General features: G+C 33.9%; 2 protein-coding genes across 2 annotated transcripts; both read left to right on the forward strand.

Moving 5' to 3' along the window:
• Positions 1-5,569: 5,569 nt before the first annotated feature.
• On the forward strand, positions 5,570-6,974 carry LOC131805736 (protein trapped in endoderm-1-like). Its single transcript, XM_059129304.1, has one exon. The coding sequence runs from the start codon at positions 5,808-5,810 to the stop codon at positions 6,894-6,896; it is 1,089 nt and encodes a 362-aa protein (XP_058985287.1). The 5' UTR covers positions 5,570-5,807; the 3' UTR covers positions 6,897-6,974.
• An 8,086-nt stretch (positions 6,975-15,060) lies between these two features.
• Positions 15,061-19,970, forward strand: LOC131805695 (putative phosphatidate phosphatase). The gene has a single exon (XM_059129215.1). It carries the CDS (start codon positions 18,751-18,753, stop codon positions 19,756-19,758), a length of 1,008 nt encoding a protein of 335 aa, XP_058985198.1. The 5' UTR covers positions 15,061-18,750; the 3' UTR covers positions 19,759-19,970.
• Positions 19,971-22,246: the final 2,276 nt, after the last annotated feature.

Below are 22,246 nucleotides of genomic sequence, written 5' to 3' on the forward strand. Positions count from 1 at the left end.
TAAAATTTGGGCATCTGGGCTTCAACATGATTTTGGTATGAACGTGTTGTAACCTCTTCTTATTCTAAGTCTTTCTACTGTTACCTTTATTTATGTATTTGTTGCTGTGATTGGTATGAGACATTGCGGATAGTCGTCGACCATATGCTGTTGTGGTTGACGCTGGCATTGTCGTTGTTGCCGCTGTTGTTGTTGTTGTTGCTGCATATGCATTTGGGAGAGTGCCATTTTAACATATCACAGCCGCATTATAAATAATCCAACATTCAATAAATTCCAATAACCGCATGAGACAACGACGTCATAGCATTACAAATCGAACGGACACAATTTGTAAGACAATTGATTCGGACTTTTTTCTTATATTTGCCGGCTCACTCACTCACGGAATTGATAAGACAACACAGAAAAGAAACTTGCACACAGACACAACCGACATTAACTATTAGTAAAATAAAAACAAATGCACGTAATAATAATAATAATATTTTCAAATAAACACACGAATTCATCGACTTGAAACTGATACGGAAATGTGGGTCTTATTTAACGGACGCCAAGAGAGGAGGGAGGCCTAATCGCAACAAATGTCACACTTTGTGCTGTTGTAACAAATGCATTTGTCTTCCAATTGGAATTGAATAATTGGGCGCCCTCTCTCGCTCGCTCTCGTTTCACTTCCATTTTTTTTTTTTGGTTTCTTATGATCTATTTTTCGTCTCTCCCTCGCTTTGTTGACATTCATATCGTGTATAGTTAGCCACAAATTTTCTGTCCCTGACCTAGTATACGGTTATTGAGTAAAGGTTACTTGCAAGTCAAGCGACAAACACTGTACGTGATGTGATCTGGAGTCAGAGATGGGAGTGTGGATTAACAAAATGAACCAAAATTATGAAAATGCGGTACGGGCATTATGCAGCCATTTTTTCAAGAATATATTTTCAATAATCAATGATTGTTGACTTTTTGAAATTATTTTTTAAGGGCCACATAAATAGATTTTTTTTGAAAATATTTTTCTAAAGGACCATGCACCTTCAAACGAAATTCAAAAAATTTTTGTAAGGCGCCGTAGGACCTTCAATCTGGTGTTCTATTAATTTTTCTGAAGGGTCACCGACCTTCAACTTGGATATTTTGAGAATGTTTTCTGAAGGGTCTCAGACCATCAAACTGAGTTTTAATATTTTTTTTTTTTTTGAAAAAATTACATCGGTGATTTTTCTGAGTATATTAGTAATTGCCATTAGACCTTCAAACGTTAGGATTTGGAATTTTTTCTGCCAGGCCTTCGAACATTGAATGTTAGAACACTTTTTTAAGGGCAATCAAACCTTCAATCTAGAATTTTTTAATTAATTTTCTGAGATCATAAGACCCCATATACGGAACTTCAGACATGGATTTTGAAAAAATATTTCTCTTCAAATTTTCGTGGATTTTTAAATAATATTCTCTTTAAATTTGCGTGGATTTTTAAATAATGTTTGATGTTTAATTTTTTTCCATCAAACATTCATACTTTAAACGTGGTTTTTTAAAAATGTTTTTAAGTTCCCTGAAACCTTTAACATTGAATGTTTGAACACGTATTTTAAGGGCAATCAAACCTTCAGTCTAGAATTTTCAATTAATTTTCTGAGATCATAAGACCTCCAAATACGGAACTTCAGACTTGGATTTTGAAAAAACACTCTTCTAATTCCTGTAGATTTTAAAATAAAATTTCTCTAATGATCCATCAAACCTTCTAACTTGAACATGAAGATTATTTTTTTTTTTGAAGTTCCATCAAACTGCGCGTTTTCTAAAAAATGCTTTAAAGTTCCATTAAAGCTTCAAACTTAGAATTTTTTTGAAAAAAAAAATTGAAGTTCCATCAAACCTTCAAACATAAAACGTGGATTTTTAAAAGAATTTTTCTGAAGTTCCATCAAACCTTGAATTTAAAAAAATATATTTTCCTGTGAGTTCATCAAACTTCCAACTAAGTTACAACAAACCTTCAAACTTTGAACGTGGATTTTTTTAAAAATTTTGTCTCAAGTTCCATCAAACCTTCAAACTTTAAACGTAGAACTTTGAGAACATATTTCTGAAGTTCCATCAAACCGTTAAATACTAAACGTGGATTTTTAAAAAATGTTTCTGAAGTACCATCAAACCTTCAAATATTAAAACTTCAGACTTGGATTTTGAAAAAATATTTCTCTTAAATTTGCGTGGATTTTAAAATAAAATTTCTCTAATGATCCATCAAACCTTCAAACTTTGCACACGGAGTTTTAATTTTTTTTTTTAAGTTCCATCAAACTTTTCATATTTTAAACGTGCGTTTCTAGAAAATATTCCATTAAAGCTTCAAACTTTAGGATTACAAAAAAAATTGAAGTTCCACCAAACTTTCAAACTTAAAACGTGGATTTTTAAAAATATTTTCCTGTGGTTCCATCAAACCTTCAAACATCGAATGTGTATTTTTAAAAAATATTTTCTGAAGTTCCGTCAAACCTTCAAACATTAAATGTGGATTTTTAAAAATATTCTCTGTGGTCCATCAAAACTTCAAACTTAAGTTACAACAAACCTTCAAACTTTGAACGTGGATTTTTAAGTATTTGTTCTAAATTCCAACAAACCTTCAAAATTTAAACGTGGAACTTTGAGAATACATATCTGAAGTTGCATCAAACCTTAAAACATTAAATGGGGATTTTTAAAAAATATTTTTTGAAGTTCTATCAAAATCTTCAAACTTTTTTTTTAATTTTAATTTCTTTTGGAAGTTTCATCAAACCTTCATATTTAAACGTGTGTTTTTAAAAATATTTTTAAGTTCCATTAAACCTTCAAACTTTAGGATTTTTTAAAAAAAATTGAAGTTCCACCAAACTTTCAAACTTAAACGTGGATTTTTAAAAATATTTTCTGAAGTTCCATCAAACCTTCAAACATCGAATGTGTATTTTTAAAAATTATTTTCTGAAGTTCCATCAAACCTTAAATTTTAAACGTGATTTTTTTTAAATATTTTTCTAAAGCTCTATCAAACCTTCAAATTTTAAACACGGAGTTTTAAAAATACTTTTCTCTAGTTCCATCAAACCTTCAAACATTAAACGTGGTATTTAAAAAAAAAAAAAACTTTTCTGAAGTTCCATCAAACCTTCAAACTTTAAATCGGTATTTGTACAAATATTTTTCTGAAGTTCCATCAAACCTTGAAACATTAAATGTGGATTTTTAAAAAATATTTTTTGAAGTTCTATCAAATCTTCGAACTTTAAATGTGAGTTTATAGAAATACTTTTCTGAAGTTCCATCAAACCTTTAAGCATTAAACGTGGATTTTTAAGAATATTTTCTGAAGTTTCATTAAACTTTAAATGTGGATATTTAACAAAAATATTTTATTGAAGTTTCATTAAACCTTAAATGTTTCTTTTTCTGTGGTTCCATCAGACCTTCAAACTTAAGTCCCATCAAACCTTCAAATTTTAACGTGAATTTTTACAAATATTTTTCTGAAGTTCCATCAAACCTTCAAATTTTAACGTAAATTTTTTAATAATATTTTTCTGAAGTTCCATCAAACCTTCAAACATTAAACGTATAGATTTAAAAATTATTTTCTGAAGTTCCATCAAACATTTCAACATTAAACTTGGATTATTAAAAATATACTTCTGAGGTAAAGTCCACATTAACGTGGATTAAAAAAAAAAACATTTTTCTGAATTTCCATCAAACCTTCGAACATTAAACATTGATTTAAAAAAAAAAAAATATTTATCTGAAAGGCCTTCATAACTTCAAGCGTTTAATGTGGATTTCTAAAAATATTATTCCTAAGTTCCATCAACCTTCAAACATGAAACGTGGATTTTTTTTAATATTTTTCTAAAGTTACATCAAACCTTCAAATATTAAATGCGGAGTTTTAAAAATATTTTCTGAATTTCCATCAAACCTTCAAACATGAAACGTGGATTTTAAGTATTTTTCTGAAGTTCCATCAAAACTTCAAACGTTAAACTTGGATTTTTTTTAATATTTTTCTTAAGCTCTACCAAACCTTCAAACATGTTATATGGCGTTTTATAAATATTTTTCTAAAGTTCCATCAGACCTTGAAGCGTTGATTTTTAAAAAAATATTTCTTTAAAATTCCATCAGACCTTTAGACGTGACTTTTCGAAAATGTTTTCGAAGGACCATCAGACTTTCAAACGTGATTTTTCGAAAATGTTTCAGAACGACCTATCAGTCTTTCAAACGTGATTTTTCGGAAATGTTTCAGAAGGACCATCATCGAATATGTAATATTCGAATGTTTTAATTAATTAATTTTTAAAAATATTTTTTCTGAAGTTCTATCTTTTTTAGAAGTGCCATCGAAGGTCTGGGACTTGCATTTCGAACATGTATTATTTAAAATGGTGGACCTTCGAACGTCGACTCAATAACATTTTTTTCTTTAGTTTCATCATCATCAGATTTTTAAACGTGTATTAACGAAAATAATTGTCTGAAGTTCCATCGAACCTTTAAAGATGGAATTTTTAAAGCCAATAGACCCTGAAGAGTTGTTTTTAAAATATTCTTGAACCTTCACAGGCGACATACTAAAATATATTTCAACTTAGCCTTCAAATCACGATTATAAAAAATATATTTTTTTAAAGTTCCATCAGATCTTCAAAAGTAAATATTTCGAAACTGTTTATAGAAGAACCATAAGACTTCGAAAATGGGCGAATAAGAACGTATTTCAGATGACCATTGAGTTTTTTGAAATATTTTTCAAAGATCGGAAAGCACTACAAAACGGATACTCTTTATTAAGGATATTTTCTTCCAAAAGACGAAGAGGCCCTTAAAAATAGATTTTAAAGTATATTTTCTTTAGGACGAACCTGCCCACCAACGTGGTCTTTGGTATCCCAGAATTGGACGTAGATTTCCTAAAATTATCTTCTACAACACGAAGAGACCACCAAACGTGGATTTCTTGAAGATATCTTCTAAATTCAAAAGGACTTTCAAAGAATCAGCTCTTGATAGGAAAACTTTGATGGACTTCTGTGGACAAAAGACCCTTTAAGGATCTTTATGGCTGGAAACTTTTTTAAGGGACTTGTATTGCGGGAACACCTTTCCATATTTTTTATGCCTGTTTTTAAGGCCTTCGACTCATTGTAGGTCTTATATGGCTAGAAAATTTTAAATAAATTTTCTCTAGGCGAAGACACTCTAAAGCTATTCTGGGCATAGATGACTCTTTTAAGGTCTTCCCTTGGAGAGAAGATCCATTGAAGTTCTTCTATGGAATGTTTCTTCCTTTCATAAAAGGAAAAATGTCCCATAACTACATAATATATTTGGGAGGTCATCTGGATATTGAGGATCTTGTAGAGATTTTTCCACGAAGAGGAGGGAATTTATAACTTATAACTCTCTTTTGGTAAATTCCACTCTCCCAGCCCTGGTAAGTATTGATCACAGGTTACTCACATACGGAAATTATGCAACCTGCTATTGAAATGTCATTTGGCAAACAATGATAATTATTTGTCGAACGATCTCCAACATTGTTGTCTAACTGTCAAAGTGTCAATGAAAATGTCAAATTAAAACAACAACAACAAAAACCACTCAAGCTAATTTATTTCCATTTTTCTCCTTAGAATTGATCTTGAAACATAAAAATTTCGGGAAAAGAATAGGATATGCAAACAATTTCGAAGACAAGTTGAATAAAATAAGAAACCAAAAAACCAAAGAGAGAGAGGAGAGGATAATCAATGGATGGAAAAACTTCGATATATCCCGATGCTGCCACCGTATTTGCTGGAGTGTGTGCTTGCTTTTTTACCGTTGTTGGGGTCTGTGGCAATCTCATAACCATTTTGGCCTTGGTGAACTCACCCAAGATACGTGGCCATGCCACAACAGCCTTTGTCCTGTCTCTGTGTATTTCGGATCTGCTTTTCTGTTCGTTTAGTTTGCCGCTGACAGCGGTTCGTTTTTTCGCCCAGAAATGGACACTGGGCGATGATTTGTGTCGTATCTTTCCGGTGATCTTCTATGGCAATGTGGCCGTGTCGCTGCTGAGCATGGTGTGCATTACCATCAACCGATATATCCTGATCGGTTGCCATAATATCTATGGACGTTTGTATAGGCGCCAGTGGATTATTGTCCAATTGGCCTGTGTTTGGTTTGTGTCGTTTTTGCTGTTGTTGCCACCCTATCTGGGGGTGTGGGGTGAAATGGGTCTGGACGAGGTAACCTTCTCCTGTACGATACTCAAGAAAAATGGGCGTTCGATTAAAAAGCCCCTATTCCTGTTGGGATTTCTTCTGCCCTGCCTGGTGATCATTGCCTCCTACAGCTGTATCTACATCAAGGTGTTACAACAAAAACGGAAAATGAAATGTCATCGCCAGTTTGTGATAAATTCTAGCAATGCTGAAAATCTGGCGAGTGATACGCGAAAAGATCGGGAAGACAGTCGCCTAACGTTGATGATGATGACGATATTTGTGTGCTTCCTAATCTGCTTTCTGCCCCTGATGTTGGCAAATGTGGTCGATGATGAACGCAAAACCTCCTACCCCTGGCTGCACATTGTGGCCTCGGTAATGGCCTGGGCCTCGAGTGTCATAAATCCCATTATATATGCTGCCAGTAATCGAAATTATCGCATTGCTTATATGCGACTATTTAGACGGGTGAAATTTTGGAATCACGACGTCGTCTCAACAATGCCCAGTAAAACAAAACATTCAAAGGAATTATCGGGGCCTGCCCGTAGCACTCCACCTGCCCTGCTCTGTGGCACTGGAAATCGTGACAACAGAACGGAACATTTTCCAACCTATTCAGTTTAAGTGCCCCCCCACCACCCGAGAGGGGCAACATCGTAATTTATATACCTACATGCGAACGAAAGAACGAGTCATTTTGAGTTGCAATTTTCGAAATAAAATAACAAAAATAATATTCCCCACTGGAATGCCTTATAACTACCTACGAATATACATATATGTGTTTATGTATTACTTACATATCTAATTATAAATATATATAATAAATAAATAAATAAATAAAATAATTAAATAAATTAAAGGAAATAATTGTATCTAAGATTTTTTGAAAAAAAAAAATACAAATATTTTGAAGTACCCTTTTGGCTATAATTGAGGATTTGTAAGGAAAATTTGGGAAGGAGCATCAGACCTAAATTGAGGACTTATCGAAAATAATTTCTGCATGGCGAACAGAGCTTGAAATAGTGGATGTTAGGAATAAATTTGGAGGGACTATTAGACCTACAAACACTGATTATTATTAATTTAATTTAATAATTAATATTTTTATTTATTTATTTTTTTTTTTAAAGGAACATTGATTTTAAAGGATATTTCCAAAAAAAAAAAAAAAATAAAAAAAAAAAAAAAAAAAACGCGCGAAATATGGACTATTTTCAAATGTTTTCTGAAATACTAAAAAAATTTCCCAACTTTGATTTTATTCAAAAACAGCGATTTTTTTTTTTTTTTTTTTTTTTTTTTTTTTGAAAATACAAAATGATTTAAGACTTATTAACGTGGAGTTAATAAGATTATTCTTTTCAGGACAAAAAAATCAGATTTGTTAATAAAGGGTAAGGGTATCATGTCTTTGTGCATTTGTTTGTAACATGGAGCAGGAGACGAGGTAGACCCATAGTTACTTTTGAGGATCTTCATAGAATATCTTTCTGAGGCGATTTATGCATTTCGATCCCTCTGTCCGTCCGTCTGTCTGACCATGTATTTTTATGAGCAAAATGCAGATCGCATTTGTTATCCCATTGAGATGAAATTTTCCAAACAATATTTGTTTGGCCCAAGGACGAACCCTATTAAAATTGGGCAAATCGGTTCAAATTTAGATATAGCACCCATATATATCTTCAACCGTTTTCGGGTTAATTGTGCAACAAATGGTTAATATTAGCCCAAATGACCTGCATTTTGGCACATCTGACTGGATTCAGTCTACAAGCAAGTACATCAAATTTGGTGCAGATATAGCTTCTTTATGTATGTTTCATCCGGTTTGGTGTTTTAAGTCCCTAACCTGCGTAATATGCAATCCACAACAATGAATTTTGATACCAGATATCAGATACAGTCCGGTAATACTTCTGCCAAATTTGATCAAGATCGGTTCAGATTTAGATATAGCTCCAATATACATCTTCAACCGATTTCGGGTTAATTGTCCACCAAATGGCCAATATCAGTCCGAATGACCTGAATTTTGGCATATCCGACTAGAAGCGAGTACATTAAATTCGGAGAAAATCGGTCCAGATATAGCTATAGCTGTTTCATCCGATTTGGGTTGTTAGGTCCTTTACAAGCGCAATATGCACCCCAGAAGAATGATATTAGGTACCTGACATCAGAAATTTATAGAGATCTATGGTATACAGCTATACAGCTCATATAAGTGCGTAAAATTTTGTCAAGATCGGCTTAAGTTTAGATATAGCTCCCATATATATCTTTATCCGATATCAGATTTATTGTTCACAAATGGTTAATATTAGTCCAAATGGACAGAGTTTTTTGTATATATATATATATATCTATATATATATATGTATATATATATATATATATATATATATATATATATATATATATACATATATATATATTAAAGAAACTTGGATCTATTAAATAAATTTTCTAAAATAAAAAAAACATGTATTTAAAAAATTAAAAAACTTGGATTTTTTAAAGAAAATTTTTAAAATACCGAAAAACATGTTTTAAAAAAATTCCAACAAAAAATATAAAAGAAATCTAAAGCACCAACAAACGAGGATTTTTTAAATAAATTTTCTAAAATACCAAAAAAAAAAAACCTGGATTTTTTAAGAAAATTTTCTAATATACCCAAAAACGTAGATTTAAAAAAAAAAAATAAAAAAAAATTCGATTTTTTTCAAAGAAAAGAGACCATCAGACACCCAAAATTTTAAGTTTTAAGGGCCCAACACAATTCCAAATTTTAATTTAAAAAAGCAACTGTTCATGGTCCAATTGGATCACAATATGATGATTTGGTGATATTTTGAAAATCTGTTCATATTTTTATTGAATTGCGAGAGCTATAATTGTTGAATTGTTAATGCATTTTTTTGAGGACTGCTGAAGTTATAAGTGTGAAATATTCGAAGGAGTGTTAGAACTGTAATAGGAAATTTTCGAACATTATATTTGAAAGGTTGTCCTAGTTCTTATCGTTTTTTTATTTTTAAAGAATTATCAGAGCTACCTTCGAAAATAATAGATGGAATATTTTCCGTCATATATTGAAGTACTCCTTATGAACGAAAATACGAAATTTGAAAAAAATTCCGTTGAATACTGTCGCTAAAATCTTCAAAACACCGAATATCGGGTGGTACAGGTGTATGGGGTATGCGATATCGTGGACCTATACAGAAAATTCTCTTTCAGGGAGTAAAGTTTTCAGAAGGAACTCCTTGTGTGGATTTTTAGACAATTCTATTGTAAAATTTGCCTACAATCATCAAAATACCGAATATCGGGAGGTACCGTTATATGGGGGCTATACGAAATCGGGGACCGACATAGCCCATTTTCGAACTTGACATGCCTGCAGATAAAAAAAATGATCCATGCAAAATTTTAGCTTACTAATTTAATTCGTTTTGACTCTAGCGGGATTACAACAGTCGGATGGACGGACACGTCTAAATCGTCATATACTCTCCATACTTAATATACCCTCCATATAGTGTGTTGTTGAAGGTTATAAAAATACATATAATTAGGTGGTACAATTACTCGGAGGAACTACCCAAATGGGAGACAGCCACAATTCAATCCCAAAACCTCCGATCATATACGTTTTTTTCTGAATTTCAAAATTCTATTTAAAATATTGTACCCTCCCTACATAAATTCCAATAGGTTGATCGGACTTTAAATTTAAATTCCAGAATTTTATGCCTATCATGAATACATATTTATTGCAAACCATTTCGTTCAGACATTTATTTTTATTTTTCTTTTTGAAAAAATCTACTTTTTTTAGTGTAAATTGATGTCAACAATTTACTCAAAAAATTTTTCCGAAATTTTCGTTTTTCAAGAATCCAGTGTTCGAAATTAATTTTAACATATGTCAATTTTACACATATGTTAAGTCACGCTTTAGCATTTAAACCATGCTTTTTATATTTAGTGTAACGGTTACATACATTGACAATAATTCTTCATCATTACTTTTTCCGGCTATTTTTTTTTTTTATTTTTTTATAATTAATTTAAAAAATATCCAATTATATGGATTTCAGAAATAGAATTTTTTTTAAATATATATTTTTTTTTGAAATAGGGTTTTTTTACTGCTCAAAAAATCGAACAGAGGACGAAATGGGTTATGGCATTGCAAACGGAATGACGAATTGAATATACCTCCATCTAGTGACGAAGGTTATAAAATGGTTTCTCATCCAATTTTTTCCCCGCTGTACCTATTTAAACTTTTTTACCCATTTATGATGGTAGCTTATCACATTCTACCTGAATTGTTGTGGTTATTCCCACCTATATGTATACACATGAATAGAATGCTGGTTTTTAATTCAAACCTTAGCTACGCCATTCATGGCTTCCAGCAACAAATCTCATTAACAATTCAGCAAAAAAAGAAAACAATTTTAAAAAAGAAGCGGTAGTAATCATCATGACAGGCAAGAAAACAGATGTTCAACAATGGTGAATTCTTAATCAAGCGATCTTTTGAAACAACAACAAGATACCAATAATAACGACGATTCAACTGGTAGGAGAGATTCCTCGCCACAACAAATGCGATATGATCTAAAATTAATAGAGTTTTCTATGCTCAAATAACAACACAAAATATTGGCAGTACATGCTGCTCATTTAGAATACCCAATCTATGAAGGAGAGAAATTCCAATTGGCAAACCTTGTTATTTACATGCTTCTTTCTCCCTCTCTCACACAGCTCCACCACTTTCGATTGATATTATTATTAGTAAACAATCTACCCTTTCTATATGATATGATCTAAAATTAATAGAGTTTTCTATGCTCAAATAACAACACAAAACATTTGCAGTACATGCTGCTCATTTAGAATACCCAATCCATGAAGGAGAGAAATTCCAATTGGCAAACCTTGTTAATTACATGCCTCTTTCTCCCTCATACAGCTCCCCCACTTTCGATTGATATTATTTTTAGTAAACAATCTCCCCTTTCTATAACTAAGGTGTTTTTTTCTGCCCCTTTATCAGAAACAAATAAAACTTGCATTCAATCTCTGCCTTTGTACTTTACAATGCTCTCCCACTCTCTCTCTCTCTCTCTCACATTCTTTTCCGCATTGATTTTCATTTATTGATTATTGATCTCCCACAACTTCCCATTCTCAATAACTCTTTATTATTTATTTAATACATTACAATGGCACACAAACATTGATTACATTGCCTCTTCAAGTAATCTTTGAATGTTCTTGTCCTCCCCCTCAATTAAACTCTCTCTCGCTCTCTGCTATTTACAAAGGTAGTAAATTCCATTTCTCACATTGTACGAAGTCTTGTTTACACGACACCAGACGACTTACTGTTTGATCTCGGCTAGGTGGTTGATAAACAAACGGGGGCCTGCACCCACCACCACACACTATTACTCAATGTTTTGGTGTCAGTTTTATCTTGTTTGTTGTTTTGTGACAACAAAAAGAAAATAAAAATAATACTAACAAAAACAACACGAATGCCATCACAAAACTGCAAGTAATGTAATGCCGTTGGATTATTTTATGCAAAAATTTACTTAAATTTCATGTTGCGCCTTGTTATCTTTTTGTTTTGTTTTATTGTCTTTGATAATATAATAATTGAGGTGGGGACAAGAGAAAAACGACAAAAACGAGATCTCAACAATTGAAGATAAATGACAAAAATGAGCAAAATAGGTCTGTCTCATTGTTGTCTTATTTTTATATTTACTTTTTTGTTTTGTGGAAAATTATCTTATCAGGGCGAGGTGATCTTGAAGAAAGAAATTTAGTGCTGAACAAATTGGCGTTAAATTTCAGCCGTATGCAAGCGCACATACACAAATACAGCGCACAGTCTCTCACGTGAACCAACAATGCAAAACGAGTAAGTAAATACACTGAAAGAAATAATTTGTGGAATTAATTATGCACAAAACGGGTGAAGCTAAAATCTTGAAAATTTGCACGAGGGTCAGTCTTGGTGCGTATATGCTGGATTTTTTAGAAATTCGTACTAAGATGGTACGGAAAGTACCAAAAATGTACTAGAAATCTAATACTTTATATTGGACAAACGGAATGAGCTAGAAATAAGAAAATTGGAATGAGAGTCACTGATAGAGTGCAAGAGAGATGTACCAAAGAGTGTTTGGAAATTTGAACTTAAGGGTTAAGAACAGTTCTTAAGTGGAACTAAGACCTCGAACTCGCTGAATATGCGACCTATATTTGTATGAAAACTACTAACTGGTACTAAATGTGGTATTTAATGAATGATAGTGGCAGCAATTCTAAAATTTGATATTGAATTCTCCGCTGGCATTTGTGGTTGAGAGAAGGAGTGTGTTTTGGATATCAGTACCATAATTGTACTAAATTGTACGGTTGTAATGGGGTAATTGAAGTGCTGAAATTCTGAAACTTGATCTCACCGTTCGTGGCTGTGGTTTATATATGCTGGTGGTTTTGAAAATGTGTCCTATAATTGTACGAAAAGTACTGAATTGTACTGTGTTTGGTACTTGGTAAAGGGATAGAGACAAAATTCCGAAATTTGATATTTGGATTATTGAGGGTATCTTTGTTTGAGATTTGGCGGTGGTTTGGTGGTTTCCCTACACTCCACGGTTTGAAACGAATTTGGAAATTTCAAAAAAAAAAAAAAAAAATAAATAAATAAATAAATCCGTTAAAAATTTTGTTAAAATCTTGAAAATACCGAATACAGCCGTTATATTGGGGTCTATACTTTTGTCATAGGCCATTACAATATTCAAATACGAAAATTGAAAGAAATCCGGTGAATAATGTAGCTAAAATCATCAAAATACCGAATTCAGGGAGTTACCGTTATATTGAGGCTGTACGAAGACATGGACCTGTGTAGACAATTTTCCGTCGTAGGCTGTAGTACCTAATACGAAATTTGAAACAATATCGGTGAATATTGTACCTAAAATCGTCAAAATATCGAATTTTGGGTGGACCGTTATATGGGAACTATACAAAATGGGTCCTGAATAGGCAATTTTCTGTCATAGGCTGTAATATCCATTACGAACTTCAAATGCGAAATTTGAAACAACTCCCGTAAATGACGTCCCTACAATAATGAAAAAACCGAATATAGGGAGGTGTCGTTATATGGGGGCTACACGGTATCGTGGATCTACATTGACAATTCTCTTCCAGGGGGCGAACTACTCAAGAGGAACTCCTTGTGTAGAATTTCAGACAATGTCATTGAAAAATGCGGCTAAAATCATTAAAATACCAAATATCGGGAGGTATCGTTATATGGGGGCTATACGATATCGTGGACCTATGTGCGTGTGGATTTTGAGACAATTCCATTGAAAAATGTGGCTACAATATTCAAAATACCGAATATCGGGAGGTACCATTACATGGGGGATATACGATATAGTGAGGCGATATAAACAATTCTCTTCCAAGGGGTAAAGTACTCAAAAGAATATCTTTGTGTGGAATATCAGACAATTTCATTGACAAATGTGGCTACAATAATAAAAATACCGAATATCGGGAGGTGTCGAAATATGTGGGATATACGATATCGTGGACTCATGTAGACAATAATCTCCCATGGGGTTAAATCATGAAACTACCGAATGTCGGGAGGTATCGTTATATAGGAGATATACCGATATATACTTGTATCCGATCTCTACCATCTTTATCAGAGATCTTCTGTTGATAGAAGTATTGAGATGTAACAAATCTGAATGCAATTGGATGTTAATTTCGACTTTCATGAGCTTCATGGATATTCAAAATTTTGAATCTTTGTAGGAGAGGTACATAAAGGAGTGGGCCGATATACTCCATCTTCACACTAGACCTTGCGTTAAAAAAATATTGTACTATGTGTACTTTAAATGCAATCGGACTATTACATCATATTTTATAAGAGTTGTAATTATTCAAAATATTGACCCTATTTGGGGGAGGTACTTGATGGAGAGGACCGACATTGTCCATTTTCGCACCTGCACAATCACTGATGCAAATATGAGGATTTGCAAAGTTGGAGCAATATCGGATTATCCTTTTTTTCTATTCAGTAAAATATTAGTTTTCTTTTAATTTCGAACCTTTATGGGGGAGGTACCAGAAGATACCGACCGATATATTCTATCTTATCACCTGACCTTGGGTTGATAAAAATATTGGGATGTGTGAATTTATAAGAGTAGTAATTATTCAAAATTTTGACCCTTTGTGGGGGATGTATTTGATGGAGTGGACCGACATTGTCCATTTTCACACCTGACCTAGCACAGATGCAAATATTTGGATTTGCAAAGTTGGAGTAAAATCGGATTAATGTTTCTCTTTCTGTGCAGAAAATATTTTTTTTTGAAAATTTTGACCTTTTGTGGGAAAGGTACCAGAAGAAGTGGACCGATATTGCCCATCTCGGAACTCGATATAAGTTTGACAAAAATATTACGATGTTCCACCAAATCGGCCAGGTCTATCCGGGTCTAAAACCGTTATTTCGATGGGGCATCAAATGATATATACCCTCTGTAGCCATATGACTGAGGGTATATAAAAAGGCAATTTTTAAAAAATTACGCTCAAAAAGTTTCGAAATACATCTACAAAGATGCTGATATTTCCTTCAAAAACAGTGTCTAATATCAAATTCTCTTTTTTTTTCAAATTTTTCTTTCAGTGTTTGGTGATCGGCGTGTGATTTCCAACTGCTGCTGCTACTACTGCTGCTGGTGGTGTCTATTTACGTTCTGTGATTTATTTACAGCACTTCATGACGTTTCCACTTTTGCACCCGCTTTTGTTTTGATTCGACGGTGGCAATAATAACCGAAAAAAAAAAAACAACAACGACTAACGAAATAAAATAGCGGCAAATTTCTATGCTTTACGGCTAAATGACAATAACAAGAGAATTTTGTTGCTGTCGCTGTTTTGATGACGCTTTTGACAAGTTAAAATAATGATCAATGTCGCATAAGATTAAGCCGAGCGCAATTTACGACAATCAAAAGAGGAGAAAAAAAAATTAACACACGTTCAAATACCCGCAGAAAAGTAGTTGGGATTCTACTTTAATAAAGACCAAGCGAAAGCGCAAGAGAGAATAGAACAGAAGTCTCATTACGACGTAGGCACAGCGAAGCGGCGTTAACATTCAACCACCCAGTTGTTTTTTGGATAACTACCCAGCCGACTTGTGTGGTGGTAGTGGTGGTGGTGGGGGTTAATCATTCATTATCAGCAACATCATCGGATTCAACTGACTCATTTAACTACGTTGGGTTTTTATTGCTCTCTTGCCTGGCTGGCTGGCTCTCCAACTCATTGTTGCTGTGTCTCATTGGTGATGATGACGATGAGGTTTTTCATATAAAATTTCCTGACATTAATGTAGAGAACTTTAGTCTAACGACAACAAACGACCCTGCGACAACGCCACATCGAACTAGTATTACACGCACACGAACGTCGTTACGCCGCGCATTGCTACCAAATTCGAGCGGAGGAGCTGGGACGAGATCAATTTTTTTCCAGAGACCAAACACACACTCATTGCTATTGAGAAATCCCTCAAAATGTGGTTTTAAGCTGAATACAAATTAGTTTGCAAAAAAAAAAAAAAATCGAAAATCGCAAAAATCATGATCAATCACTAACCGGAGTTCGTGGGAATTAAAGTTGCGGAATTTGGAGCAGTGGATATAAATAAAACAAAATAAAAAAAATAATTCCAATAAAAAGAAAGAAACATAAAAATACAACAATTATTTAAGACGAATTTTTATGTGAGAAAAAAAAAACTTGCCAAAGATAATTTTATAAAATAAGATTTTATAAACATCGAGTAAATGAGAATTATTTGCATAACACAAATTAAGAACAAAATCATTGAGAAAAAAACTGAAAAAATCATTTAAAAAAATCAAGACAAGTCATACATAACTACAAAAATAAATATTTAATAAAAACCAAAACAAAATTTCAAAAAAAAATATTGCAACATTTAAAACTAACCAAGTGAATGAGAATTACAACCCATAAGCAACACACAGCAGCTTTACAATTAGCCACCAAACACACAACTTAATGCAACTGGGCAACTAACAAACCAAAGAAATTTTAAAACTCTTTCCAAACAACATCAAACATTAATTGAGAGCGGAGAGAAGTCTAAAGAGAGCTTTAGAAAGAGAGATACTTTGGAAACTCTGTTCAAACAACACCAAACCTCAATTGAGCGGGGAGAAGTCTAAAGAGAGCTTTATAGAGAGAGAGAGAGAAAACTCAAATAAATCAATGGAATTTTATTAAAAGAAACAAATACATAAAAAAATGTTCCAATTCTTTTTAGAACAACTTTGAAATTCTCTGAAATTTGAAGTCTGAAGTCCTGAAATCCTAGAAGGAAAAAAATCCGCAATTAGGAAAAAGAAAAACATCGAAAAGCTTTGAAGTCCAACCTAAAAGAGCCATCACAAAAAAGGTATCTCAGACGAGATATACAATCCTGAAGACAAACTCAACATTTGGCCTTGGAAACGCAGCTAAAGGAGATATATCTGATCTGAAAAGCTTAAATAATTTGTCAAAAGCTCTTTAAAATACCAAAAAAAGGAAAGCTCTTTAAGCTTAAGTATGCTCTAAGCATTAAATTGCAGCTAAAAGAAAATTAAAAAAAGCTTTTTTTTTGAAAGAGAGTGGGAGAAGGCTCCGAAACAATAAAATCAACACTCAAGTTCGAGAGAAGTGGGAACTTTGCAAAAGCTTTCGCACTAGACATCTAAGTTTTTGTTTGATCCCCAAAAGGAACATCCTTGAACATTTCGTCCCGTCAAAAATCAGCCGTCAAGTTCGTACCTTGGAAGGAGAGAGAGAGAGAAAAAAAAAAACTTTCAAAAGCTCATATACGTTACACGTTAAGGAAAAATCAAAGCATTTACATACATTTGAAAAGAGGAAGGTCCGATCAATTCGTCCCATCAAAAAATCAGCCGCCAAGTTTGTACCTCGGAAAAAGAGGGAGAGAGGAAGACAGTGAACTCGAAAAAAAACTTTCAGAAGCTCACACGTGTAACAAAGGAAGGAAGGTCTGTTCATTTCGTCCAGCCAAGAAATCAAGCGTTCAATTCGTTACTCAGAGAGAAAAGAGAGAGAGATAGTGAAAGACAGGAAAAAAAGTTGCGGAATTTAAATGAATTCTGAGAATTAATAAAAAGCTTCGAAAACATTTGCTTTTTCCGAAAAGATAACTCAAAACAAGATAAAGCGTGCAATTCGTTCCTCAGAGAGAGAGAGAGAGAATTCCAGAGCAGCCAAATCTTTGAGTAAATTGAAAAGAGAGCATTCAAAAGCTCTCTCACCACACGGCAGAAAACTTGAAGTATTTGCTTTCAAGGAAACACAGAAATCTCTGATTATTTCGTCCTATCAAAAAAATCAAACGTCCAATTCGTTCTTGAGAGAGAAAAGAGAGAGTGAGAGGGAGAGAGGAGAAGTGAAAATAAATATAATAGAGGAGAATAAATAGTTCTTGGGTTGCCAAGAAATTTGAGTAAATCCCAAAAAGCTATCGAAAGCTTCCAAATTGCACAGGGAGAACAATCGTCCGCGGAGAGAAACCGGTGGTCATTCGGTGGTTACGAAAACATAACTCAAAACAAGATAAAGCGTCCAATTCGTTCCACGGCAGAAAAGTTGAAGTATTTACTTTCAACCAGACATCTCTGATCATTTCGTCCTATCAGACGTCCAAATTCATTACTAAGAGAGAAAAAAGGAAGAGAGAGAGAGAGGAGAAGGGAAAATAAATATAATAGAGGAGAATAACTAGTTCTTGGGTTGCCAAGAAAATTTGAGTAAATCCCAAAAAGCTCCCGAAAGCTTCCAAATTGCACAAGGAGAACAATCGTCCGCAGATAGAGAGAGAGAAATCGCCGATCATTTCGCCCTCCTAAAAAATCAACCATCAAATTTCAGGTGGAAAACAATTCGCCGAGATTAGCCGAAGTTCAAATTGGCAGAACTTAAAATTTTTCGGAACGGAAAAAGCTTCAAAGAAAAGCTTTTTGCCTTAAAGTGATTTTTAGTCTGAAACTGAACCGTTCCGAAATCTAAAAACCCAATTCTGATCCCAATTTCCTAACAGGGAAAAAGGGAAAACTCAGTTTTTAGTTGAAGTGAGGAGCTTTAATCTCTTCAAAGCATCTGTTCAGGCGGCTTTTAAATAAACCATTCAGAAAAAATCGGAAAATCTTTCAATTTCGTCCTAAAAACTTCCAAGTCCCAGTCGAATAACTAAAACACCCTCAAACTTTCGCCAAAACTTCTTGGAACGTATTCTTCACCATTTTTAGGTTCGCACCTCAATCTCAACACAATGCAAACCAGTAGCCGAGTGGAACCCACCACAGCCGAATTGGCCGAGAGTCGAAAACTTCTTCACCGCATACTACTGGATCTGTTGATCGTCATAGTCCTCGTCATACCCATAGCTGTGTGTGAATTTGCCATTGAACCATTTAGCCGGGGATTCTTTTGCGATGATGAAACCATACGTTATCCTTTCAAGGATAATACAATTACTCCTGTGCTGTTGGGTGTAATTCTGGCGGTGCCTACCTTCCTTATCATTGGCATCGGTGAATATGTGCGGCAGTATAAAAAGGGCACCATCAGTAATACCAGATATCTGTGGGGTTGCCGCATACCCATTTGGTATTGCAATATCTTCAAACAATTGGTCTATTTTGGGTTTGGATTGTTATTGACTCTGGATGCCACGGAATTGGGTAAATACACCATTGGCCGGTTGAGGCCTCATTTTATGGCCGTTTGCCAACCCCAGTTTTCGGATGGTTCCACGTGTGCGGATTCCTTCAATCAACATCGTTATGTGGAGAATTATTTTTGCCTGGGCACGGGTTTCACAGCCGCCGATGTGCGTCAGGCCCGACTCTCCTTCCCCAGTGGCCATTCCAGTTTGGTAGTCTATAGCATGGTTTATGTTGCCCTGTATCTGCAAAAACGCATGCACTGGCGCAGATCGGATTTGACCAGACATTTCATACAATTCACCCTAATTATGGTGGCCTGGTTTACCGCCCTCAGCCGCATCATGGACAATTGGCATCATTGGTCCGATGTCCTGTGTGGCTCTCTGATTGGTGTTGTGGCAGCTTTAATTACCGCCAATTATATTAGTAAGTTCTTCAAAAAACCCCACTCCGAGTTGGCCACGTTGCGACTCACGGGTGGTCTGGCCAGGCAGGATACCTCGGCCACGCTCAATGAAGTCTTGGCCCATACACCACCGCCCTATACCATAGATTCGGAGGCGGCTGCGGCGCCTGATTTTACAAATGATCAATACTGCACCAAGGTGTAAAGGGTCCTTGGCGGAATCGAGCTTTAAAGCTTTGTAAATATGTTAATTTTTGTTAAATGAAAAAAAATATATAGTAGCTAAGCTTAAGTTATGCACAAAACGAAAAGCTTTTACACCAAACAAACAAACACACAACCACATTCCAGCTGTTTAATGCAGAACACATGTCTCATAGTATTATTAAGTTTTAAGTTGCTTTTTTTTATTTTTAAGTTTTTTTTTTTTTTTTTTTTTTAATAATAATAATAATAAAAAACACAAAATATTTTATAAATTATTTTTGTTCAAAGTAAACCCGTTGGCTTTTGTTGTTATTTTTTTACAAATTTTTTTTTTTGAGGTGGGATTTTCTGATAACCATGGTAAGTTGGCGTATTTTGGTAAGTATTTTTGTGCTATGACTCATGCTGGCTTTTGAGGCCAAAAACACACGAAATTTTCGAAAGCACATAGATGACTAGGCCAAAAACAAACGCCGATAAATATTGAAGACGAATTGTGACATAGGGCAATTTTTACCAAACCCAATGGTGATAATTATCAAAAGGTGATCTGATAATAGGCAATAAAGAAATAAACAACGTATATTTTGGAATCTTATCTTTATAGACTCTGCAATGTTTCGATATCTTTTTTCCAGAAGGGGAAATACCTTCCTATCATTACATTCAAGAAACACAATTTTTGAAAGGGCTCCAGACAGGTTGGAATTTTTGGAATTAAAAAATACGCGATCTATTTTTATACTCTACACCACAAGGTGGTCAGGGTATTATGTCTTTGTGCATTTGTTTGTAACAGGCAGAAGGAAACGAGATAGACCCAGAGTTCCTTTTGATGATCTGCATAGAATCACATTCTGAGTCGATTTATGCATGTCCGTCCGTCCGTCTGTCCGTCCGTCTGTCCGTCTCTCCATGTATTTTTGTAAACAAGTACAGTTCGCAATTATTGCCCGATCCAGATGAAATTTTGCAAAGATCTTTTGTTTGGCCCAAGGACGAACCCTATTGAAATTTGAGATAATCGGTCAAAATTTAGATATAGCTCCCATATATATCATCGTCCGATTTGCCTTTTATTGTGCACCAAACATGTAATATCAGCCCGAATTGTATGGAATTTTGCACATACAACCAAATTAGGCCTGAAAATAAGTATGCCAAATTTGATCGAAATCGGTTCAGATATAGCTATAGCTCCCATATATATTGTTCATCCGATTTGTTATTTTTGCCCACCGCCGCCGTAATATGCACTCTGCAACAACAATATTTGGGGAAATATATCAAATACAGCTCAGAAACACATTTGCTAAATTTTATCGAGATCGGTTCAGATTTGGATATAGCTCCCATATATAACTTCGTCCGATTTACCTTTTATTGTGCACCAAACCACCAAAAAATTTTCCAAATGGGCTGGAATTTGGCACATACGACCGAATTGAGAATGTCAAATTTGGTGAAGATCGGTTCAGATATAGCTATAGCTCCCATATATACTGTTTATCCGATTTGTTATATCTGTTACCCACAACCGTAATATGCACTTCGTAACAACGATATTCAGGGAAATATATCAAATACAGCTCAGAAATATCTTTGCCAAATTATATCGAGATCGGTTCAGATTTGGATATAGCTCCCATATATATCTTTATCCGAATCCAAATAATTTGTGTACCAGATGTACAATACAAGTCCGAATTTAACAGATATAAATGCTTCGGCATATTTAGTCTTTTGAACTTTAAATTATAATTATAATCATAGCGTGTATGATTAAATTCGGCCCCGCCCGACTTTAAGACTTTCTTTACTGGTTTTTTTTTCTAAAAATAACACGAATGGAAAATATTTTTTAAATAATTGGACGATAAAAAATATTTTTTTTATTAAATATTTATTTAAAAGCAAATAAAAAAAAATATTAAAAATATAAGTTCGGCCGGGCCGAACTTTAGAATTAGAATTAATTTGGAAATTTTACAAAAAAAAAAAAAAAAAAAAAAAAATTGTAACGAAAGTCATCGGGGCCGATTTTATGATCGGGGCCGATTTTATGATGGCCTACACCACTTTGCTAACTTAGTAGAACTCCACAAAACAATTAAAAGTTTTTATGGGAGAATTCAATCATACACTCTATGATTACAATTATAATTTAAAATTCAAAGGACTAAATATGCCGAAGCATTTGTATCTGTTAAATTCGGACTTGTATTGCCCATTTGGTGCACAATTAATTTGAAATCGGATAAAGATATATATGGGAGCTATATCCAAATCGGAACCGATCTCCATAAAATTTGACAAAGATATTTCTGAGCTGTATTTGATATATTTCCCTGAATATCGTTGTTACGGAGTGCATACTATGGCTGTGGGTAACAAATACTTCAAATCTGATGAACAATATATATGGGAGCTATAGCTATATCTAAACCGATGTTCACCAAATTTGACATACTAGCTTCTAGACTCAA

This window comes from Musca domestica, unplaced genomic scaffold, assembly GCF_030504385.1.
Source record: "Musca domestica strain aabys unplaced genomic scaffold, Musca_domestica.polishedcontigs.V.1.1 6, whole genome shotgun sequence".
Lineage (NCBI taxonomy): Eukaryota > Metazoa > Arthropoda > Insecta > Diptera > Muscidae > Musca > Musca domestica.